This window comes from Prionailurus bengalensis, chromosome B1 (assembly GCF_016509475.1).
Source record: "Prionailurus bengalensis isolate Pbe53 chromosome B1, Fcat_Pben_1.1_paternal_pri, whole genome shotgun sequence".
NCBI classification, from domain to species: domain Eukaryota; kingdom Metazoa; phylum Chordata; class Mammalia; order Carnivora; family Felidae; genus Prionailurus; species Prionailurus bengalensis.
Genome location: NC_057344.1, coordinates 50,774,824 through 50,791,301, shown reverse-complemented (window position 1 = coordinate 50,791,301; position 16,478 = coordinate 50,774,824). Strand labels below are relative to the sequence as shown.

General features: G+C 41.1%; 1 protein-coding gene across 1 annotated transcript in view; it reads left to right on the top strand.

Annotated features, from left to right (window-relative positions):
• Positions 1 to 3,359: 3,359 nt before the first annotated feature.
• The window catches only part of KIF13B (kinesin family member 13B), a 202,930-nt gene continuing 189,811 nt past the window's right edge, over positions 3,360 to 16,478 (top strand). The window contains exon 1 of the mRNA XM_043565066.1: positions 3,360 to 3,505. Coding sequence (XP_043421001.1) covers positions 3,451 to 3,505 — 55 coding nt within the window. The 5' untranslated portion in view covers positions 3,360 to 3,450. The remainder of the gene's footprint in view (positions 3,506 to 16,478) is intronic.

Sequence of the window (16,478 nt, the reverse complement as noted above, 5' to 3'; positions counted from 1 at the left end):
CTCATTCCTCTGAGTAGTTAAGAGAGAGACCTGACTTTTCCTGTCTCCTGTTGAGCCTGAGCCCACACCCCCTGCATAGTGACTAGGCAGCTTTCCAGGTTCGCCTGATGTTAAAGCCCCCAAGCTCCTGGGCTGCAGGTTGTAACCTGTATCTCAGTCCTTTCTCTCTGGTCTACCTCAGGAAGACTTTCCATGGGAAGATAAAGGCACTTCTGGTCTTGGGCTCTCTTCTCTAAGAATCCTCTCTCCTCATCTATATTGCAGAAGTTAAAAGAGAGAAGTTGGTGTGAATAGAAGTCAGAACAGAGAATGGCCCACAGGGGTTTTCTCTACAGTTCCTTGGGAAGCTACTATCATTTTCTTCCAATCAAACATTTCCCCGACAATTTAAATGATTTTGGAACTTTAGAGAAAGTCCTCACCTCTTCCCTATTAATTTCTGCCCCACCCCCACTTCACCTCCTTAGGGGCTTTCTTCGGAAATTTGAGCATAAATTCAAACACAAGGTTCCCACAGAAACTGTGCAGCCTTCTCTTTTTCTGCCTGTCTGACCTCGGTTTACAATGCTAGATTCAAGCTATCATCACAACATGCCTTAAAAAAAAATTTTTTTTTTAACGTTTATTTATTTTTGAGACAGAGAGAGACAGAGCATGAATGGGGGGAGGGTCAGAGAGAGAGGGAGACACAGAATCGGAAGCAGGCTCCAGGTTCCCAGCTGTCAGCACAGAGCCCCAGGCGGGGCTCGAACTCGCGAGCCACAAGAATGTGACCTGGGCCGAAGTCTGACACTTAACCGACTGAGCCACCCAGGCGCCCCAACAACATGCCTTTTAAAACCAACATTTGCCACATTATAAAAGAGATATAAAGGGAAGAACGGCTGCCCAGGAACCTTGACACATTGCAAATCCTTATTTGCTGTAATCTGAATGTGGGAAGACGGTTATTAGGAAGTATGTTTAGGACCAGAGTACCCAACTCTGGTAAAGGGGACATAACAAAACCTTTTTAAAAAGTTGTGGTAGGGGCACCTGGGTGGCTCAGTCGGTTAAGCGTCTGATTTTGGCTCAGGTCATGATCTCATGGTCCGTGAGTTCAAGCCCCACGTCGCACTCTGTGCTGACAGCTCAGAGCCTGGAGCCTGTTTCGGATTCTGTGTCTCCCTCTCTCTGACCCTCCCCTGTTCATGCTCTGTCTCTCCCTGTCTCAAAAAAAAAAAAAAAAAAGTTGTGGTAAAATATAACATAAATTTACCATTTAAACCACTTTTTTTTTTTAACGTTTATTTATTTTTGAGACAGAGAGAGACAGAGCATGAACGGGGGAGGGGCAGAGAGAGAGGGAGACACAGAATCGGAAGCAGGCTCCAGGCTCTGAGCGGTCAGCACAGAGCCTGACGCGGGGCTCGAACTCACAGACCGCGAGATCATGACCTGAGCCAAAGTCGGATGCTCAACCGACTGAGCCACCCAGGCGCCCCTCATTTAAACCACTTTTAAGTGTACAGTGGCATTAAGTATATCCCTATTGTTGTCAACAATCATCACTATCCTTCTCCAGAACTTTTTTCATCTTTCGAAACAGAAACTCTGTACTCTATTAAACACTAACTCACTGGGGCACTGGGTGGCTCAATCAGTTAAGCGTCCAACTTCAGCTCAGGTCATGATCTCACAACTCATGAGTTTGAGCCCTGTGTCAGGCTCTGTGCTGACAGCTCACAGCACAGAGCCTGGAGCCTGCTTTGGATTCTGTGCCTCCCTCTCTCTCTCCCCTCCACTGCTCGAGCTCCATTTCTCTCTCTCTCTCTCTCTCTCTCTCTCTCTCTCTCACTCAAACATTAAACAAAACAAAACAAAACAAAACACACTACCATTCCTGCTTTCCTCCAGCCCCCTGCAACCACCATTCTGCTTTCTGTCTCTATGAATTTCATTTTTCTAGGTATCTCATATACATGAAACCACACAGTGTTTTTGTGTGTGGTGTCTGGCTTATTTCAATGAGCATAATGTCTTCAATGTTCATCTATATGTGGTACAAGAATTACATTCCGCTTAAAGGCGCTTTTAACCTTTTTGACAGGTCAACGATAGGATGGTTGGTAAAAGGGCAAGTCATGCTGGCTTTCTGTATTTATTCACCTGTAAAATAGTTCTGAGTTTTGTACTATCATTAAAACATATCCAAGTAGGCATCACAAACCTACAGGATCCAGGCACATGAGTGGTAAAGCCGAGTGGAAGTAGGCAATGGTGAAAGGGAGAAACTTGCCTCTCATAAAAGTGGCCACTGCCACCTAGTTCTAATCCATTATTCTCAGGATGTAATTGCACAGGCCCAGAATTGCACAGACAAGTCTCCTAATTTTCATGACAGTACTGTTGGCCCAAATGGAACATATTTACAGGTCAGATCTGGCCAGTAGGCCACCAGTTAGTAGTCTCTGCTTGGGTTTAATAACAAGCTAATTTTAGCGCGGCTTCATGCATTCATTCACTCACTCATTCACGCAATAAATGTTTACTGGGTCTCTACTACCTGCTAAACTACACACATAAGATATGGTTTAAAAAATATATGGCAGGAGAACAAATAATCGCAGCATAAGTGCGATAATAATGACTTACTTTTATTGATCACTTCTTATGTGCCAGGGAGTTTTAAAAGAACTTATTCGTATTAACTCATTTAAGCCTTGCAACAATCCTATGAAGTAGGCATTAATGTCTCCATTTTAATCATGAAAAGACAAGCGCTAAATATCAAATCACTTGTCCGTGGTCACACCGCTGAAAAGTGTTGGTGCAGGATTTGAATTTGGATTGGTTCCAGAGCCCAAGGTCAAGACTGGAATAGATTGGTAGGGGCTCAGAGGGCGAGGTTGTATATGGTTAACCTGCGGATCTATGAAGACATCCTGAAGAGGTTAACTTTTGCCTTGTCTTGAAGGAAGATTTCAGCAAACAAGGCCGGGAGTGCAATCCAGGCAGAGGAAGTTGAGGCGGGGATCAAACTTTAAGGTTAGCGGGAAATAAGTCTGAAGAAATCGCTCTCAGGGTCTCCAATGTCATCTATTCAACTATTTTCAGGTGTGGTATCAGCCTACCGACGGCGTATGTTTCAGTACTAGCTGTGAGAGTAGAATGATGTAGAAACAGAGGAGCATTTACACGTGCCAGAGAGCGAAATGCGTCTAATGTCTCCTGCCCCACCCGAGCCCCTCCGCCGCTGTCCTGCCCACTGCCCACGACTACCTTCAGGGACTACAAGTCCCGTCATGCAACGAGGGAGCGCCGAGAGCTCGGCGACCTGCCCCGCCCCGCCCCGGCTCCGCCCCCTCCCCGCCCCTCCCTCCCGCAGCCCCCTCCCGCCCGGCCAGCCCCGAAGAGTTGCCCGGTGGCCGAGGCAGACGGAAGCCGAGGGAGAGTCTCGGCAGCAGCAGGATGGGGGATTCCAAAGTGAAAGTGGCTGTGCGGATCCGGCCCATGAACCGGAGAGGTGAGAGCCGAGCCCGCCCGGGGCCGCCACGGTGGAGGCGGCAGGTGCCTGGCGCGCCCTTCCCTCACCCGCGGCCGCCGTGTGGGGTCCGGCCGGCCCCGCCCCTGCAGTCCGCGACCAAGCGAGAGGGCGGCCGGCGCACCCCGAATCCTTGTCTCCCCGCGCCCGCCCGTCCTGCGCGGGGACGCCCCTCCCCTCGCCCGCACCGCGTCCGGGACGCGGCGGGCCCCACGTCCCGGTCCGCTGCCCCTTCCGCCGGCGCGCCCGCCCCGCCCCGGCGCCCTTTCGCCCTCACGCCTCTCCTGCCCTTGCGGGAGGGCGCTCTGGTCCTTCGCCCCGGGCTCGTTTCTTCCTTCCCCCGCCGCTACTCTTCGCCCGTGCACCGACGCGTCCCCTGCTTTTTCCTTGCCAGCTGTCAGAGTGGCCCCCGCCCCTCGGTCTTCACCCCTCCACCCTGGCCGGGACGACCAGGCACCCCGAGGCCCCACGTCTCCGGCCCAGTCACCTCAACCCTGCACTTTTGTGGTCCGCGGCAGGAAAAAATGGCAGGGAATTTGGTTTACTCTTGAGAAAGCACTCAAGTGCAAAAATTCCTCGTCTTCATTTTTCATTCTATACGTTTAACTGGGCGGTCATAAAGAATTGTAAAAACTTTGAAGTGAGAAGAGATGCCCTTCCATCCCCCGCTTTTTTGACTGTTGAGATAGTTTTGTTTTTGCTTGAAGTCATATTCGTCATCTCTCAACAATAAATAGTTTAAGTGCCAAGATTCTTGTGAAATTGTATCTTTCAGACATTCTCTCAATTCTGCAGGGAGGGTAGAGAAAGCAGATAAACCGAGTACATTTTAAATCCTCTTTAGACTGTCGAATGGAGTGAAGAGTACCGCGAGGAGGTGGGCTGGGTCTTGGCTTTAATGCTTAAGCAGCAGCGTGACTGAGCAAGGAACTTTAAATGAGATAATATATTTGAAAACACTTTCTGTACAAGGCTATGTTATTGAGATCACTGTTATAATCCCAGAAGATGACTTTTCAATTGATAAGACTCTTTTTGCAGCTTCTGTGTTCATATTCAAGTGTTAAGTCTGTAGAAATCACGAGTTTTCCAATTTTCCTTTTCTCTGCTGTCTTTTGTATATATTGAGATATACATATCAGCTAGTTGACGGTCTGTTTTGTTGGTTTGTCCTTCTTTTCCAAGTTGGTTTATGTCTTCCCTAGGAGTCAGATCTTCCCAAAAGATCTTTCTTTTGGCGTTGCTAGGTCAGTGTAAGGCTGTCATGTGACCTAGGAGAGTTTTGTTTTTTGTTTTTTTCTCCTTCCCCTAAGAACTTAAACTAGTGCACATTTTGGGTCTTCAGTCTTTCCTTTGACAAAATCAAAGGGTCTTAGATGAACTCTGAAAGTTTTCAGAAGCTTTTGTTCTTAGGTGCTCAGGCATCTTTATTCAAGTTTATTACCATTACAATGATTTAAAAAAAATGAAAAAGCAGGCCATATAAAACACAACTTTATCTGGAACTTGATTCTGAAAGGATGATTTCAGCACATTCTTAAAATTTCCTTTTCACAAAAAACTTGGAAATGTCAGTGCTAAAAAGATGTAGCTAATCATCACAAAAGACCTATCTCAGATCATTAGAATCCTACCCTCGTCCCCTCCCCACATGAATTTCAGTTTTTAAACATTTTTTAAATGTTTTTTTAAATTTATTTTTGAGAGAGAGAGAGACAGAGCATGAGTGGGGGAGGGGCAGGGAACAAGAGGGAAACAGAATTTGAAGCAGCAGTTATTTTTTTTAAGTTTATTTATTTATTTTAAGTGAGAGAAAAGGAGGGAGAGCAGGGGAGAGGCAGAGAGAGAGGAGAGAATCCCAAGCAGGCTCCATGCTGCGAGTGCAGAGCCTGACATGGGGCTTGATCTCAGAGAACTGTGAGATCATTACCTGAGCCTAAATCAAGTCAGATGCTTAACTGACTGAGCCACCCAGGCACCCCATGAATTTCAGTTTTTGAGGGAAGGTACTATATAAATTGTCATTAATTAGATTATAATAATTGTATCAGAGTGCCCAGGGACACATAGAATACAAATTTTCACTGTGGAATGGATATTAGCTGTTCCTTTGGTTGAACTCATTTTAAAATTAAGGTTTGGGGTGCCTGGGTGTCTCAGTGGGTTGAGTGTCTGATTCTTGATTTCAGCTTAGGTTATGATCTCGTGGTCATGGGATCGAGCCCCATATGGGGCTCCACGCTGGGTGTGGAGCCTGCTTGGGATTCTTTCTCACTCCCTCTACCCCTGCTTGTGCTATCTCTAAAAACAAACAAACCTGCCCCCCCCCCAAAAAAAAAAGATTTAAAATTAAGGTTTATACATAGATTCATTACTCCGTAAATAGAAGTGCATTATTTTGGTAACTGCTTCCCCATTCATTTAGTGCCATCTCTTACCTAGCCTTGTTATTTCCTGAATGCATATGGACTTCTTTTTTCTGTAATTACAGATAATTAAGATTGGTTCTATTTCTGTTTTGTCATGAAGTAGTCATTTACATAAATCTAGAAGTTATGGAATTCAGTGTATTATTATTGTGAAGCCGGTGATTTTTTTTTTTTTTTAACATTTCATTTTTAAGTAATCCCACTCCCAGCTTGGGGCTCGAACTCACAACCCCAACATCAAGAGTTGCATGCTCCACCGACTGAGGCAGCCAGGCACCCCTAAAGCCAGTGATTTTTAAACTGCTATCTAGAATTTGTTTAAGAAGACTACAATGGAACTATATTCCTTTCCAGGAATTTTGAGAAGAATCATATTACTTTGTCTAATCATTACTTCTGTGAAAATTAGTGTATTAAGTAGTAGTATATGATTATGACAAATAGTAAACTTTTAGTCATAACTGTTTCTCTCATAGCATATTAGTTCAGGAAGCAACCTCAGATATCACTCCTCACAAATAAGATTGAGATGAGAATGGGTTACAAGGATGTTTTACTGTGTAGTTTCTGATGTTTGGACTCATCGGCTACTTTTTGAGGAAAATTGAAATTTGCAGGAAGCTTCTAACGTACCATTAAGATCTTCATGTGGTTCAGTATCTGCTAAGGTGTTAAGGTAGTTAGTTGGCTTATTATTTAACATTTATCATGGAAGTAAGAGTGTTTCAGTCTTTTTTTTGCTAAATTATACGTGGGTTTGGGTATATGTAAATATACCCAATATAAAAAATTATATGTAATTTTACCTAGTTTTAACATTGCAACTTCTGTTTTGCTTTTCTTCATCTGAAATATGAACTCAAACGAGCTGAAGAAAAGCTGTAAACCTGTTTTGTCATGCTATCTTGAAGTTCTATTTGCAGATACTGTTTGGTTTTTCATGTTCTTTTTCAGACGTGGACAACTCACGTAACTCTGGTTGTGTTCTTCCACTGTAAGGAACACCCATTCATACATTATTAACCAGTATAATTATTAAATGAACCGAAAGGTTTACAAGCATAATTGATGGCACTAGGTAGATCAGTGACACTCTCCTATTCAGGAATTTGATGTTTTATGACTTCAGATGGTTTAAAAAATATTTAGTATTTACTGAATGCCTGCCAGATGTCTAGCTTATATTAGATAGTATGGAATCTTACTGCCTTTTTGTAAGAGGTTTCCCATATTTAAATATGTGTAAAATCAGTTACCAAAATAAATAAATTTACACCAAAAGTGTTTGGAAAATACCTTTGCTATCTATCTGGTCTAAGGTAGTGAAACCAAAAATTACATTAGATGTTTAGCTAGAGAGAAGAGTAGTGAAATGGGTTATTTCAGTTGTTAGGAAACATGGATAATAAATTTATTTCAACAGGTATTTCTCAAGGGTTTACTTTGCACTTTATAGTACTTAATTCAGTGAAAGGCTCAAAGACACAAAGAAGAATGTACTGATAGAAGTCAGTGCTTAAGGAAATCATAGTCTAGTATCTCAGTGGAAAAATTGTTATGTATCTATTAAGAATGATGACAATGGACATCATTTAACAAGGAAGACTTTTCTATGTTAGCAGAAAAACCAGAATGTAAAACAGAATGTGTAACTGTAAGGTTGAATTTGCTGTTAATTTTATTACTGTATAAAAATGTAAACAGGGATGGACAAGGGCTAGAAAGAAACATGAAAAAATGAGATTGCTTATTCTTGTTGGGAGAATCTTAACATCCTAAAAACTCTTAGTGTTGACTAGTATTGTAATATTCAGTTTTTTAAAATGTGCTTCATGGTTCACGCTCATGAGGTAATGGCCGTCCGGTGAAAAGATAAGATTAAAAGGTAAACAAGCACCTATCACAGATTGCCAGGTGAGTGATCTGGCAATACTGGAATTCAGAGGAGTGAAAGGTCCCTGGAAGCCTGGTGATCAGGGAAGGCTTCTCTGGGGAGGGAGAACCTTGGTTAGACTTAGAGGGAGGAAGCTTATGATCGGAATGGGTGCGTGGTAGGAGGGGAGGAGAGAGCGTTGGGTCTTTGAGGAGGAAGTGTGGCCTGAGAGCAAAGGCACAGAAACAGGAATGAACCAGGCAAGTTTAGGCGGCAGAGACAGATAAGCCTGCCAGAAGGATGAGATTAGAAAGGTAGGGTGGAATTGCAGGGAGCCCTTAGTGCTGGCTCGGCCCAGAAGTCCGGGTTAGGGTGGCTGGTCCATGTGCTCTCTTTAGCTCTGTAGAACTTCGCATGGATCTCGGACACAGCATGGAAAAGGAAGACTGCCAGGTCTCAGAGCAGGATCAAAAGCCTGGGTAGATGCCTGATTCAGGGCACAGCTGGGCAACATTTAAGAGCAGGTTGTGAAAATGAAGCCACGTGAATAGAAAGAGTAAGGAGGCTGGTCAAAACTTAGGTAAGCAGTCATGACTCAGAAGACAAGGTGAAACTACAAGGTGAAACTGAGGAAGTAGGAAGCTTAGAGAACATGCTGACAGTCTGGGAAGACACACGTGATCCTTAGGAAATGAAGGGGCAGGGTAGCAAGGAGATTCTGATACAGGAAGGTGGTTTTGACCCTCAGGACATTGGTGGGCTCAGGGAGATGACTGATACTGGAGTTGAGGACGGCTGTGGATGGAAATTTCTGACATACTTTCTAAAACAGAAGATCCTTGTTTTCCGGCATCGGCTTGATATGCTAATGGAGAATGAGACACACAACTCTTACAACATTGTTTTGTTTCTGCTGTCTACTCAGTGACTGAAATTGGGATTTATACATACAGGGCCACAGGCTTTTGGAGAAGAAAGTACAAGTTTACATGATAAAATAAAATAAAAACTTGTTTGAGTTGGCATTTACTTTTACCCCCTCACCTCCATAAAACAATGACTAATGTCCAACTTTTCCAGTCCTTAAGGTCTGAAGATGGAGGATACTACTGACAAAACTATTCATTAAGCAGATGAATGGAGATGTTTATTGAGTGGAAATGGATTATTATTGATTGATCTCTTGGCTTGCTGATCAGGTTTCCCTTGTGTTCAACAGAACATATTAAAAAAAAAAACTTGGCAAAGATGAGCAGTGTAATTTATGGGGAAGTATGTGAAACTAATTGATCTCTAGGACACAAACCCATGACTTAATTGGTACTGGGCTTGAGCTTTTGGGTGATAGAGATACCTTTATTATTTTTTTAAATTTATTTTTGATTGAGAGCACAAGGTGGGGAGGGACAGAGGATCTGAAGCAGGTTCCATGCTGACAGTAGTGAGCCAGATGTGGGGCTTGAACTCATGAACCATGAGATCATGACCTGAGCCAAAGTCAGACACTCAACTGACTGAGCCACCCAGGTACCCCTGCTGTAGATATCTTTAAAAGATGGTATTAGCCCATTCAGTATGCGTTGATTGAAGAAAAGAATAATAGCTACTCCTTTTTAAGAGCTGTTTGTTAGCTACAGAGTTCAGTACTTTGTATATGTTATTCTTTAAACAAAACTTTGAAAAGTAGTTTATAGAATTACCATTTAACAAAATCTGAGACAGGGATAAGTAAATTTCCCCAGGATTACAAGACCAGTATTTTGGAGCCTGAGTTTCACCTACTTTCCCATTGAAACCTGTGCTTTTACTGCTATATTGGATGTGGTGATCTTTAAAGGGACCTTGCATTTTTGAGTTTATGTAATTTTCAAAGATGTGCAGGATATACGAGAAGCATAAGTCATGATCTTTGACCAAAGGGACTCCCTGTCTTGTTTGTAATAAGAGATGCATGCACAGGTGAGTCAATTACAAGAACATATGTACACAGTGATGCTAGTGCATTACAAATGAAAGAAATGGGGATGGGACTTGAGAATGGTAAGGGTTGAGTTGAAGACAGTGGGCAGGGAGGCATGCATCGTAGGTGGGGTACATAACACAAGTTGTTGGAATTAATCTATGTGTTTTTACCTTGCTCATAAGCTAATAAGTTAGCTAGTTACTGTTTCATGGATGCTAGGAGAAGACATAGGACTTCTGGGTCAGAAGACTTCATGGCAGAGCAGCCATTGTGAGTTGCTCCCCTCACTGGCCAATCCCACAGGGGTGATGTGGAGTGTCCAAATGGATGCCGTGCAAGCAATTGGTTTGCGCTGCATCTGAGGAACACAGGGCTTGGGGAATCCATTGTTTTAAGTGGTAAGCAAGCCTGCTCTCTGTCCTGAAGGACAAACTTGTCCCTCAAAGTTGCTGACTGCAGACCGATTCTTGACAGAGGTGCTGGGTAAAGAGCATTTATGGCTTAGCTCATACCACCAGCAGGAGCATGTCAAGATGGCATTAGAGCAACTGAAAGTTAGGAAATGCAGGAAGACTGTAAAGCTTCTGTTTTAGATGATTTATATGACTAAGTGAACAAATGTTGGGGTCATTAACTGACATCAGAAGTATAGGAGAAGCCGGTTTTAGGGTGGAGGTGTAGGAAATGATGAGTTCTGTTCTTGGGCATTCAACAATATTTAGTCAGTGGTGCCTACTGCACCTATGACTATGAATAAGATATTGTACATAGGTGGAAGAAACTCTTAGGTGTCTGCAGTGCAGTGGGTGGATCCAGAGGTTATTGCATAGGAGTCTGAACCTAAGGAACTAGAGATGTGTGTAGATTTGGGGGTCATTACTGTAGGTATAAGATAGAATACCAAATTAAGGTGTGTGCAAAGGAGGAGGTCATAGAGGCCAAGAGGAGAGACATAAGTAGAAGCAGGTAAAAGTAATATGGAACCCAGAGAGAAAATGTGTCAAAGGATGAATGGTCAGTAGGAGATCACAGGAATGGCAAATATGATAATGGCATGTATGAATTGTGTTCAGTGGACTAGGAAATATGGTGGTCAGTGGTAATTTTCAGAAGAATAATTTTGACTGAATGAATAAATTAGTGTTGGTGTGTTGGTAGTGGGCTGAGATGTAAGTGGGTTGCCAATATGGTGGAAGTGATTATACATGAATATTCTTTCAAGAAACTCCATTTATGAAATTCTTTTTTTTTAAGTAGGCTTCATGCCCGATATGGGGCTTGAACTCATGGCCCTGAGATCAAGACCTGAGCTGAGATCAAGAGTCAGATGCTCAACTGACTGAGCCACTCAAGCACCCCTCAAAAAACTGCATTTAGAAGGGAAGGATAGAGTGGCATCCGGAGGTGTCCTAGGAACAGACCTTTTTCCCCTTTGAGTCTGAGAGATGTTTGAGCCTTGTGGTAGACAGAAAAAGCCAAGAGAGGGAAATTTTTGAAATATGGGAAGAAGAGGATAATTATATAATGGGAAAGCCCTGGAGTCCTTAATTTTCTTGATGAGGTGGATTGTGAGGTTGTTATTTGAGAGTAAGAAGGATTGGCTTGACTGGGATCTTCAGAGCAATGTTCAGAAATTTAATTAAAGGGCTCTAACCATATTTTATATCTGTTGGGGGCAGTAGGGTCATTCTTGCTAATTTTTTTGAGATATAATTGACGCATCAAAAGTGTACAATTCAGTGGTTCTGGTGTTTTTGCAGAGTTGTGTACCCATCACCATTATCCAATGGCAGAACATATTCATCATCCCAAAGAGACTCTGTCCCCACTAGCAGTCACTGTCCACCCTCCTGACACCCTCTGTCCTCCAGCACACACCTACCCCTCTCCCCTGTCCCGGGCATCCACTGTTCTACTTCTTGTCTGTATGGATTTGCCTATTCTGAACGTTTCATGTAAATGGAATCATGCAGTATGTGGACTTCTGTATCTGAGTTTTTTCACTTGGCATAATGTATTCAGGGTTTATCCATTGTTGTAGCATGAGTCAGTACTCATTCTTTTTTTTTTTTTTTTAATTTTTTTTTTAATGTTTATTTATTTTTGAGACTGAGAGAGCAGAACATGAACAGGGGAGGGTCAGAAAGAGAGGGAGACACAGAATCCGAAGAAGGCTCCAGGCTCTGAGGTGTCAGCACAGAGCCCAACGCGGGGCTCGAACTCACACACCATGAGATCATGACCTGAGCCAAAGTCAGAGGTTCAACCAACTGAGCCACCCAGGCGCCCCAGTACTCATTCTTTTTTAAAGTAGAATAGTATTACACGATATGGATATGCTGCATGTGTTTACCTATTCATTAGTTGATGGGCATTTGGCTTGTTTCTACTTTTTTAGCTGTTTTGAATACTGCTATGAACGTTTATGTATATAACTTTTTGTGTGGATGTATATTTTTACTTCTTTTGGGTATGTGTGTATGTATATATATGATATATATATGTACATATATACATACATGTTTGTACATACACACATATATACTACACACACGCACATAGAAGCGGAATTGCTGGATCATATAGTAATTCTGACTTTTGAGGAACTCCTAAATTGTTTTCCAAAGTGACTGCACCATTTTACATTCCCACCAACCATGTATGAAAGTTTTTCTCCATGTCCTTCCTTGCCAATACTTGTTTTATCTTTTTGATTATTACTATCCTAGTGTGTGTGAAGTAGTACCTCATTGTGGTTTTGATTTGCATTTCTCCAGTATCTAATGATGTTGAACATCTTTTCATGTGTTTATTAGTCATTTGTATATCTTTGGAGAGATTTCTATTCAAATCATCATTGTTTTAAAAATTGGGTTGTCTTTTTATTATTGAGCTGTTGGAGTTCTTTATATATTCTGGATACCAGTCCCTTATCAGATAAGTGATTTGCAAACATTTTCTTGATTTCTGTGGGTTGCCTTTTCATTTTATTAATGGTGTCTTTTGAAGCACACATTTTTTTTCTAAGATTTTAAGTCATCTCTACACCCAATGTGAGGCTTGAACTCACAACCCCGAGATTAAGACTTGTATGCTCCACCGAGTGAGTCAGCCATGCACCCCTGAAGCATAAAACTTTTTCATTTTGATATGGTCCAATGTATCTGGTTTTTTTTTTTTTCTTTAGTTGCTTGTGCTTTTGATATCATATGTAAGGAATCATTACCTTACTCAAGGTCACATGGATTTATGTCTATATGTTTTAAGAGTTTTATAGTTTTAGACCTTGTATTTAGGTCTTTGGTCTGTTTGGAGTTAATTTTTGAATGTGATGTGAAGTAAAGGTTCCATTTTATTCTTCTGCATATGGATATCCAGTTGTCCCAGTACCACTTATTGAAAAGACTGTTCTTTCCCCACTGGATTTTCTTGGCACCCTTGTTGAAAATCAATTGCCTATTGAATTTAAGGATAAGATACAATAAGCTCTTTAGGAATGTGACTGGTAGGTAAAGGGAAGTACATTTACACTTCTGAGTAGTATATGTGGTTTGAAAATTATTAATAATTTTCTGGAGAATTAGAGAACAGATTAATAAATGGGCAAGTCAGAATTATTTTATTCACACTGAGAATGATACATTTCCTCAGATGCAACATGAGTTATGTAAAGGGAGTATCCCAGATCCTGCCTGTCTTTCACTGTGATGTCATTGAGGAACGAGCTATAGTTGATTTATGCATTGAAGAAAGACTTGTTTCAAATGATTGTTCACTTGTACAGGGTGACTAATTTGCTGGCTGAGTAAGCTGAATTGTCAGCTGTTAATATTTTAATATTCATCTTGAGGAACTTGACCTAGAAGAGGATCCTGTTTGGGAAATACTATGGGATCTTTAATGTTAGTGGAGTGAATTTCCTTTTTTTAAGGACTGATGGATACATCAAAGCATTCATGGCTCTAAGTATGATAAAACTCAATTAGTCATGACATAAACTTATAGTATTACTTAACTTTAAGATCATTCTGGTTTTTTATTGGTTTTCAGACATAGTACTAATTAAATCCCAATCTCATTATTATAGACTTTGCTAGGTATAAACTGTTGTCCATGTGTTACTTATTATAATAGTGGTGAGTATTTAGTGCCTTTTTTTTTTTATTGTGGTAAGTATATATAACAAAATTTACCATCTTAAACCATTTTTAAGGGTGAAGTTTAGCGGCATTAAGTTGTTGTGCAACCATCACCACTATCCACCCCTAGAACGTTTTTATCTTCTAAAACTGAAACTCTGTATCCATGAAACTCTTCTGTTGACTCTTAAGCCCAGCCCCTGGCATCTACCATCTTACTTCCTATCTCTATGAATTTGATTACTCTAGGTACCTCTTATAAGTGGAATCATATAGTATTTGACCTGTTACAACCAGTATATCTCATTTGGCATAATGTCTTCAAGGTTCATCCATGTTTTAGCAGAATTTCATTACTTTTTAAGGTTGAGTAATATTACATTGAATTACACCACATTTTGTTTTTCCATTCATTCATTGATGGACACTTAGATTGTTTCTACCTTTTGGGTATTGTGACTACTGCTGTGCACATGGGTATACTTTAATGCAGTTTTTGCAAAGGCAGCTCATAGAAGTTAGGTCCTTATCTTTAAAAAACAATTTTTTTTTTTTACATTGTATTTATTTTTGATAGAGAGAGACAGAGCACAAGTGGGGGAGGGGCAGAGAGAGAGGGAGGCACAGAATCCAGGCAGGCTCCAGGCTCCGAGCTGGAGCACAGAGACTGACGCGGGGCTCAAACTCACAAACCGTGAGATCATGACCTGAGCCAAAGTCGGACGCTTAACTGACTGAGCCACCCAGGTGCCCCAGGTCCTTATCTTTTTAATCTAAGTATTGCTCCAAACTAAGAGGAAGCTGCTTATCTTTTGAATTTTTGGTAGGTGTTTTAAAATTTTTTTTTAATTTTTAAAATTCACATTAAAGTTAGGGCCTAAATTTGTTACTGTTATTTAACTACTACTTACTTTCTAAGCAGTATAGATCAAGAAGTCTTAAATGGAGAACATATCATATTTAGAATCTTGTTGCAATATAATTGAATTCAACCAACTAGTAGCATTTGATGGTACTCTAGCTATAGCATTTTATATTAAATGTTTTTCATATATCTGATCCTTAAACTCTCTTCAGATCTCACAGATTTTATTTGCTTGTGTGTGTGTGTCCTAGATGTTCCACCCATATTCTAAACAGTCTTGTGAAAAGCCTTGTCTTAATATCTATTCATCAGTCAACAGAATTGGAGTGGGAATTTTGTTTGATTAAAAACTGAGCTAATGAGGGGTGTCTGGGTGGCTCAGTCGGTTGAGCTTCCAACTTTGGCTCAGGTCATGATCTCGTGGTTTGTGAGTTTGAGCTCCACATTGGGCTCTGTGTTGATAGCTTGGAGCCTGGCGCCTGCTTCAGATTCTGTGTCTCCCTCTCTCTGCCCTTCCCCTGTTTGCATTCTGTCTGTCTCTCTCAAAAATAAATAAACATTAAAAAAAAAAAAACTGAAGTAATGAAGTAAAGATAGTTGTGAATATTTTAAAGGCCACCTTTCATGAGTGTTCGATGTAGGGACATTTCTAAGTGTTGCAGTCTTCAGGACAGAATGAATTTAGGTTGGATATTAGTTATTAGGTGATTCTGTGTATTATATAGGATTTTCCAGGCGTTGGTTCCTTCATGATGTCATTAATGCTCCCAAATTATTAGTTGTATCTACCGAAGTCATGAAGAAGAGGCAGAGAAGGGAGGAGCTATGAAGAGAATAAGGAAAAAGTATACAAATGTTGAAGGAAAATGTTTGGATCCCTTCTCAATTCAAGATCATTTAAAATGATGGCAGAGCACTTAGTGAGAAAATATTGGATTTACAGTTTTTCAGGCATGCATTCTAATGTGTACTTTTGCATGCAGAACTATACACACAGCTCCTTTGCTCAGACCAAACACTCTTGCAAGACACTAATAACTAATTTTGTGGTGGGTGGTGAGACAGTAGATTCTGAGTCACAGCACAGTTTCCGGAGGGTTGATAATGCATTTGTGTATAATACAGATTTGACTGTGAGGGGCCAGCCAATACAATGTGGTCAGACACCATTAAGAAGTGGTGTTAACAAAGTATGATGATTATAAACTTTCTTGAGCTCTGGGCCTATAGACTTTAGTGTCAGTTGACCACAGTGGAACACTTGCTGCTTTGGGATTAGTCTTCCACACCTAACTCTGTAGTTTTCCTTTCAGTTTTCTTTGCCTAAAAAAATGTGTTGGCTAAAAGAAAGACTGCTAAATTTTTTTATACTTCTAGAATACATTTTTGAGAACAAATGTAGAATAACCAATATAAGTAAAATTGTGTCAGGTACAGGGAGGGAATTTTTTGTTTTGCTTTTTTTTTTTTTAAATTTGTCTCAGTTATGTAAGTTAAAATGTAAAAAATAAATGACCTTTCCTGGGAGTGGAAATACTTCTAAGTTATAATGAGATGACATTGACATTTGGCCAAGGTTCTTTGGGAAATACAAAATAGCTCCAGGGCAGTGCAGCTCCTTTCCTTAGGGTTTATCTTTTGGTAATGGCAATAAGACAAACAAATAGTTTCATACTTTGGGTCAGA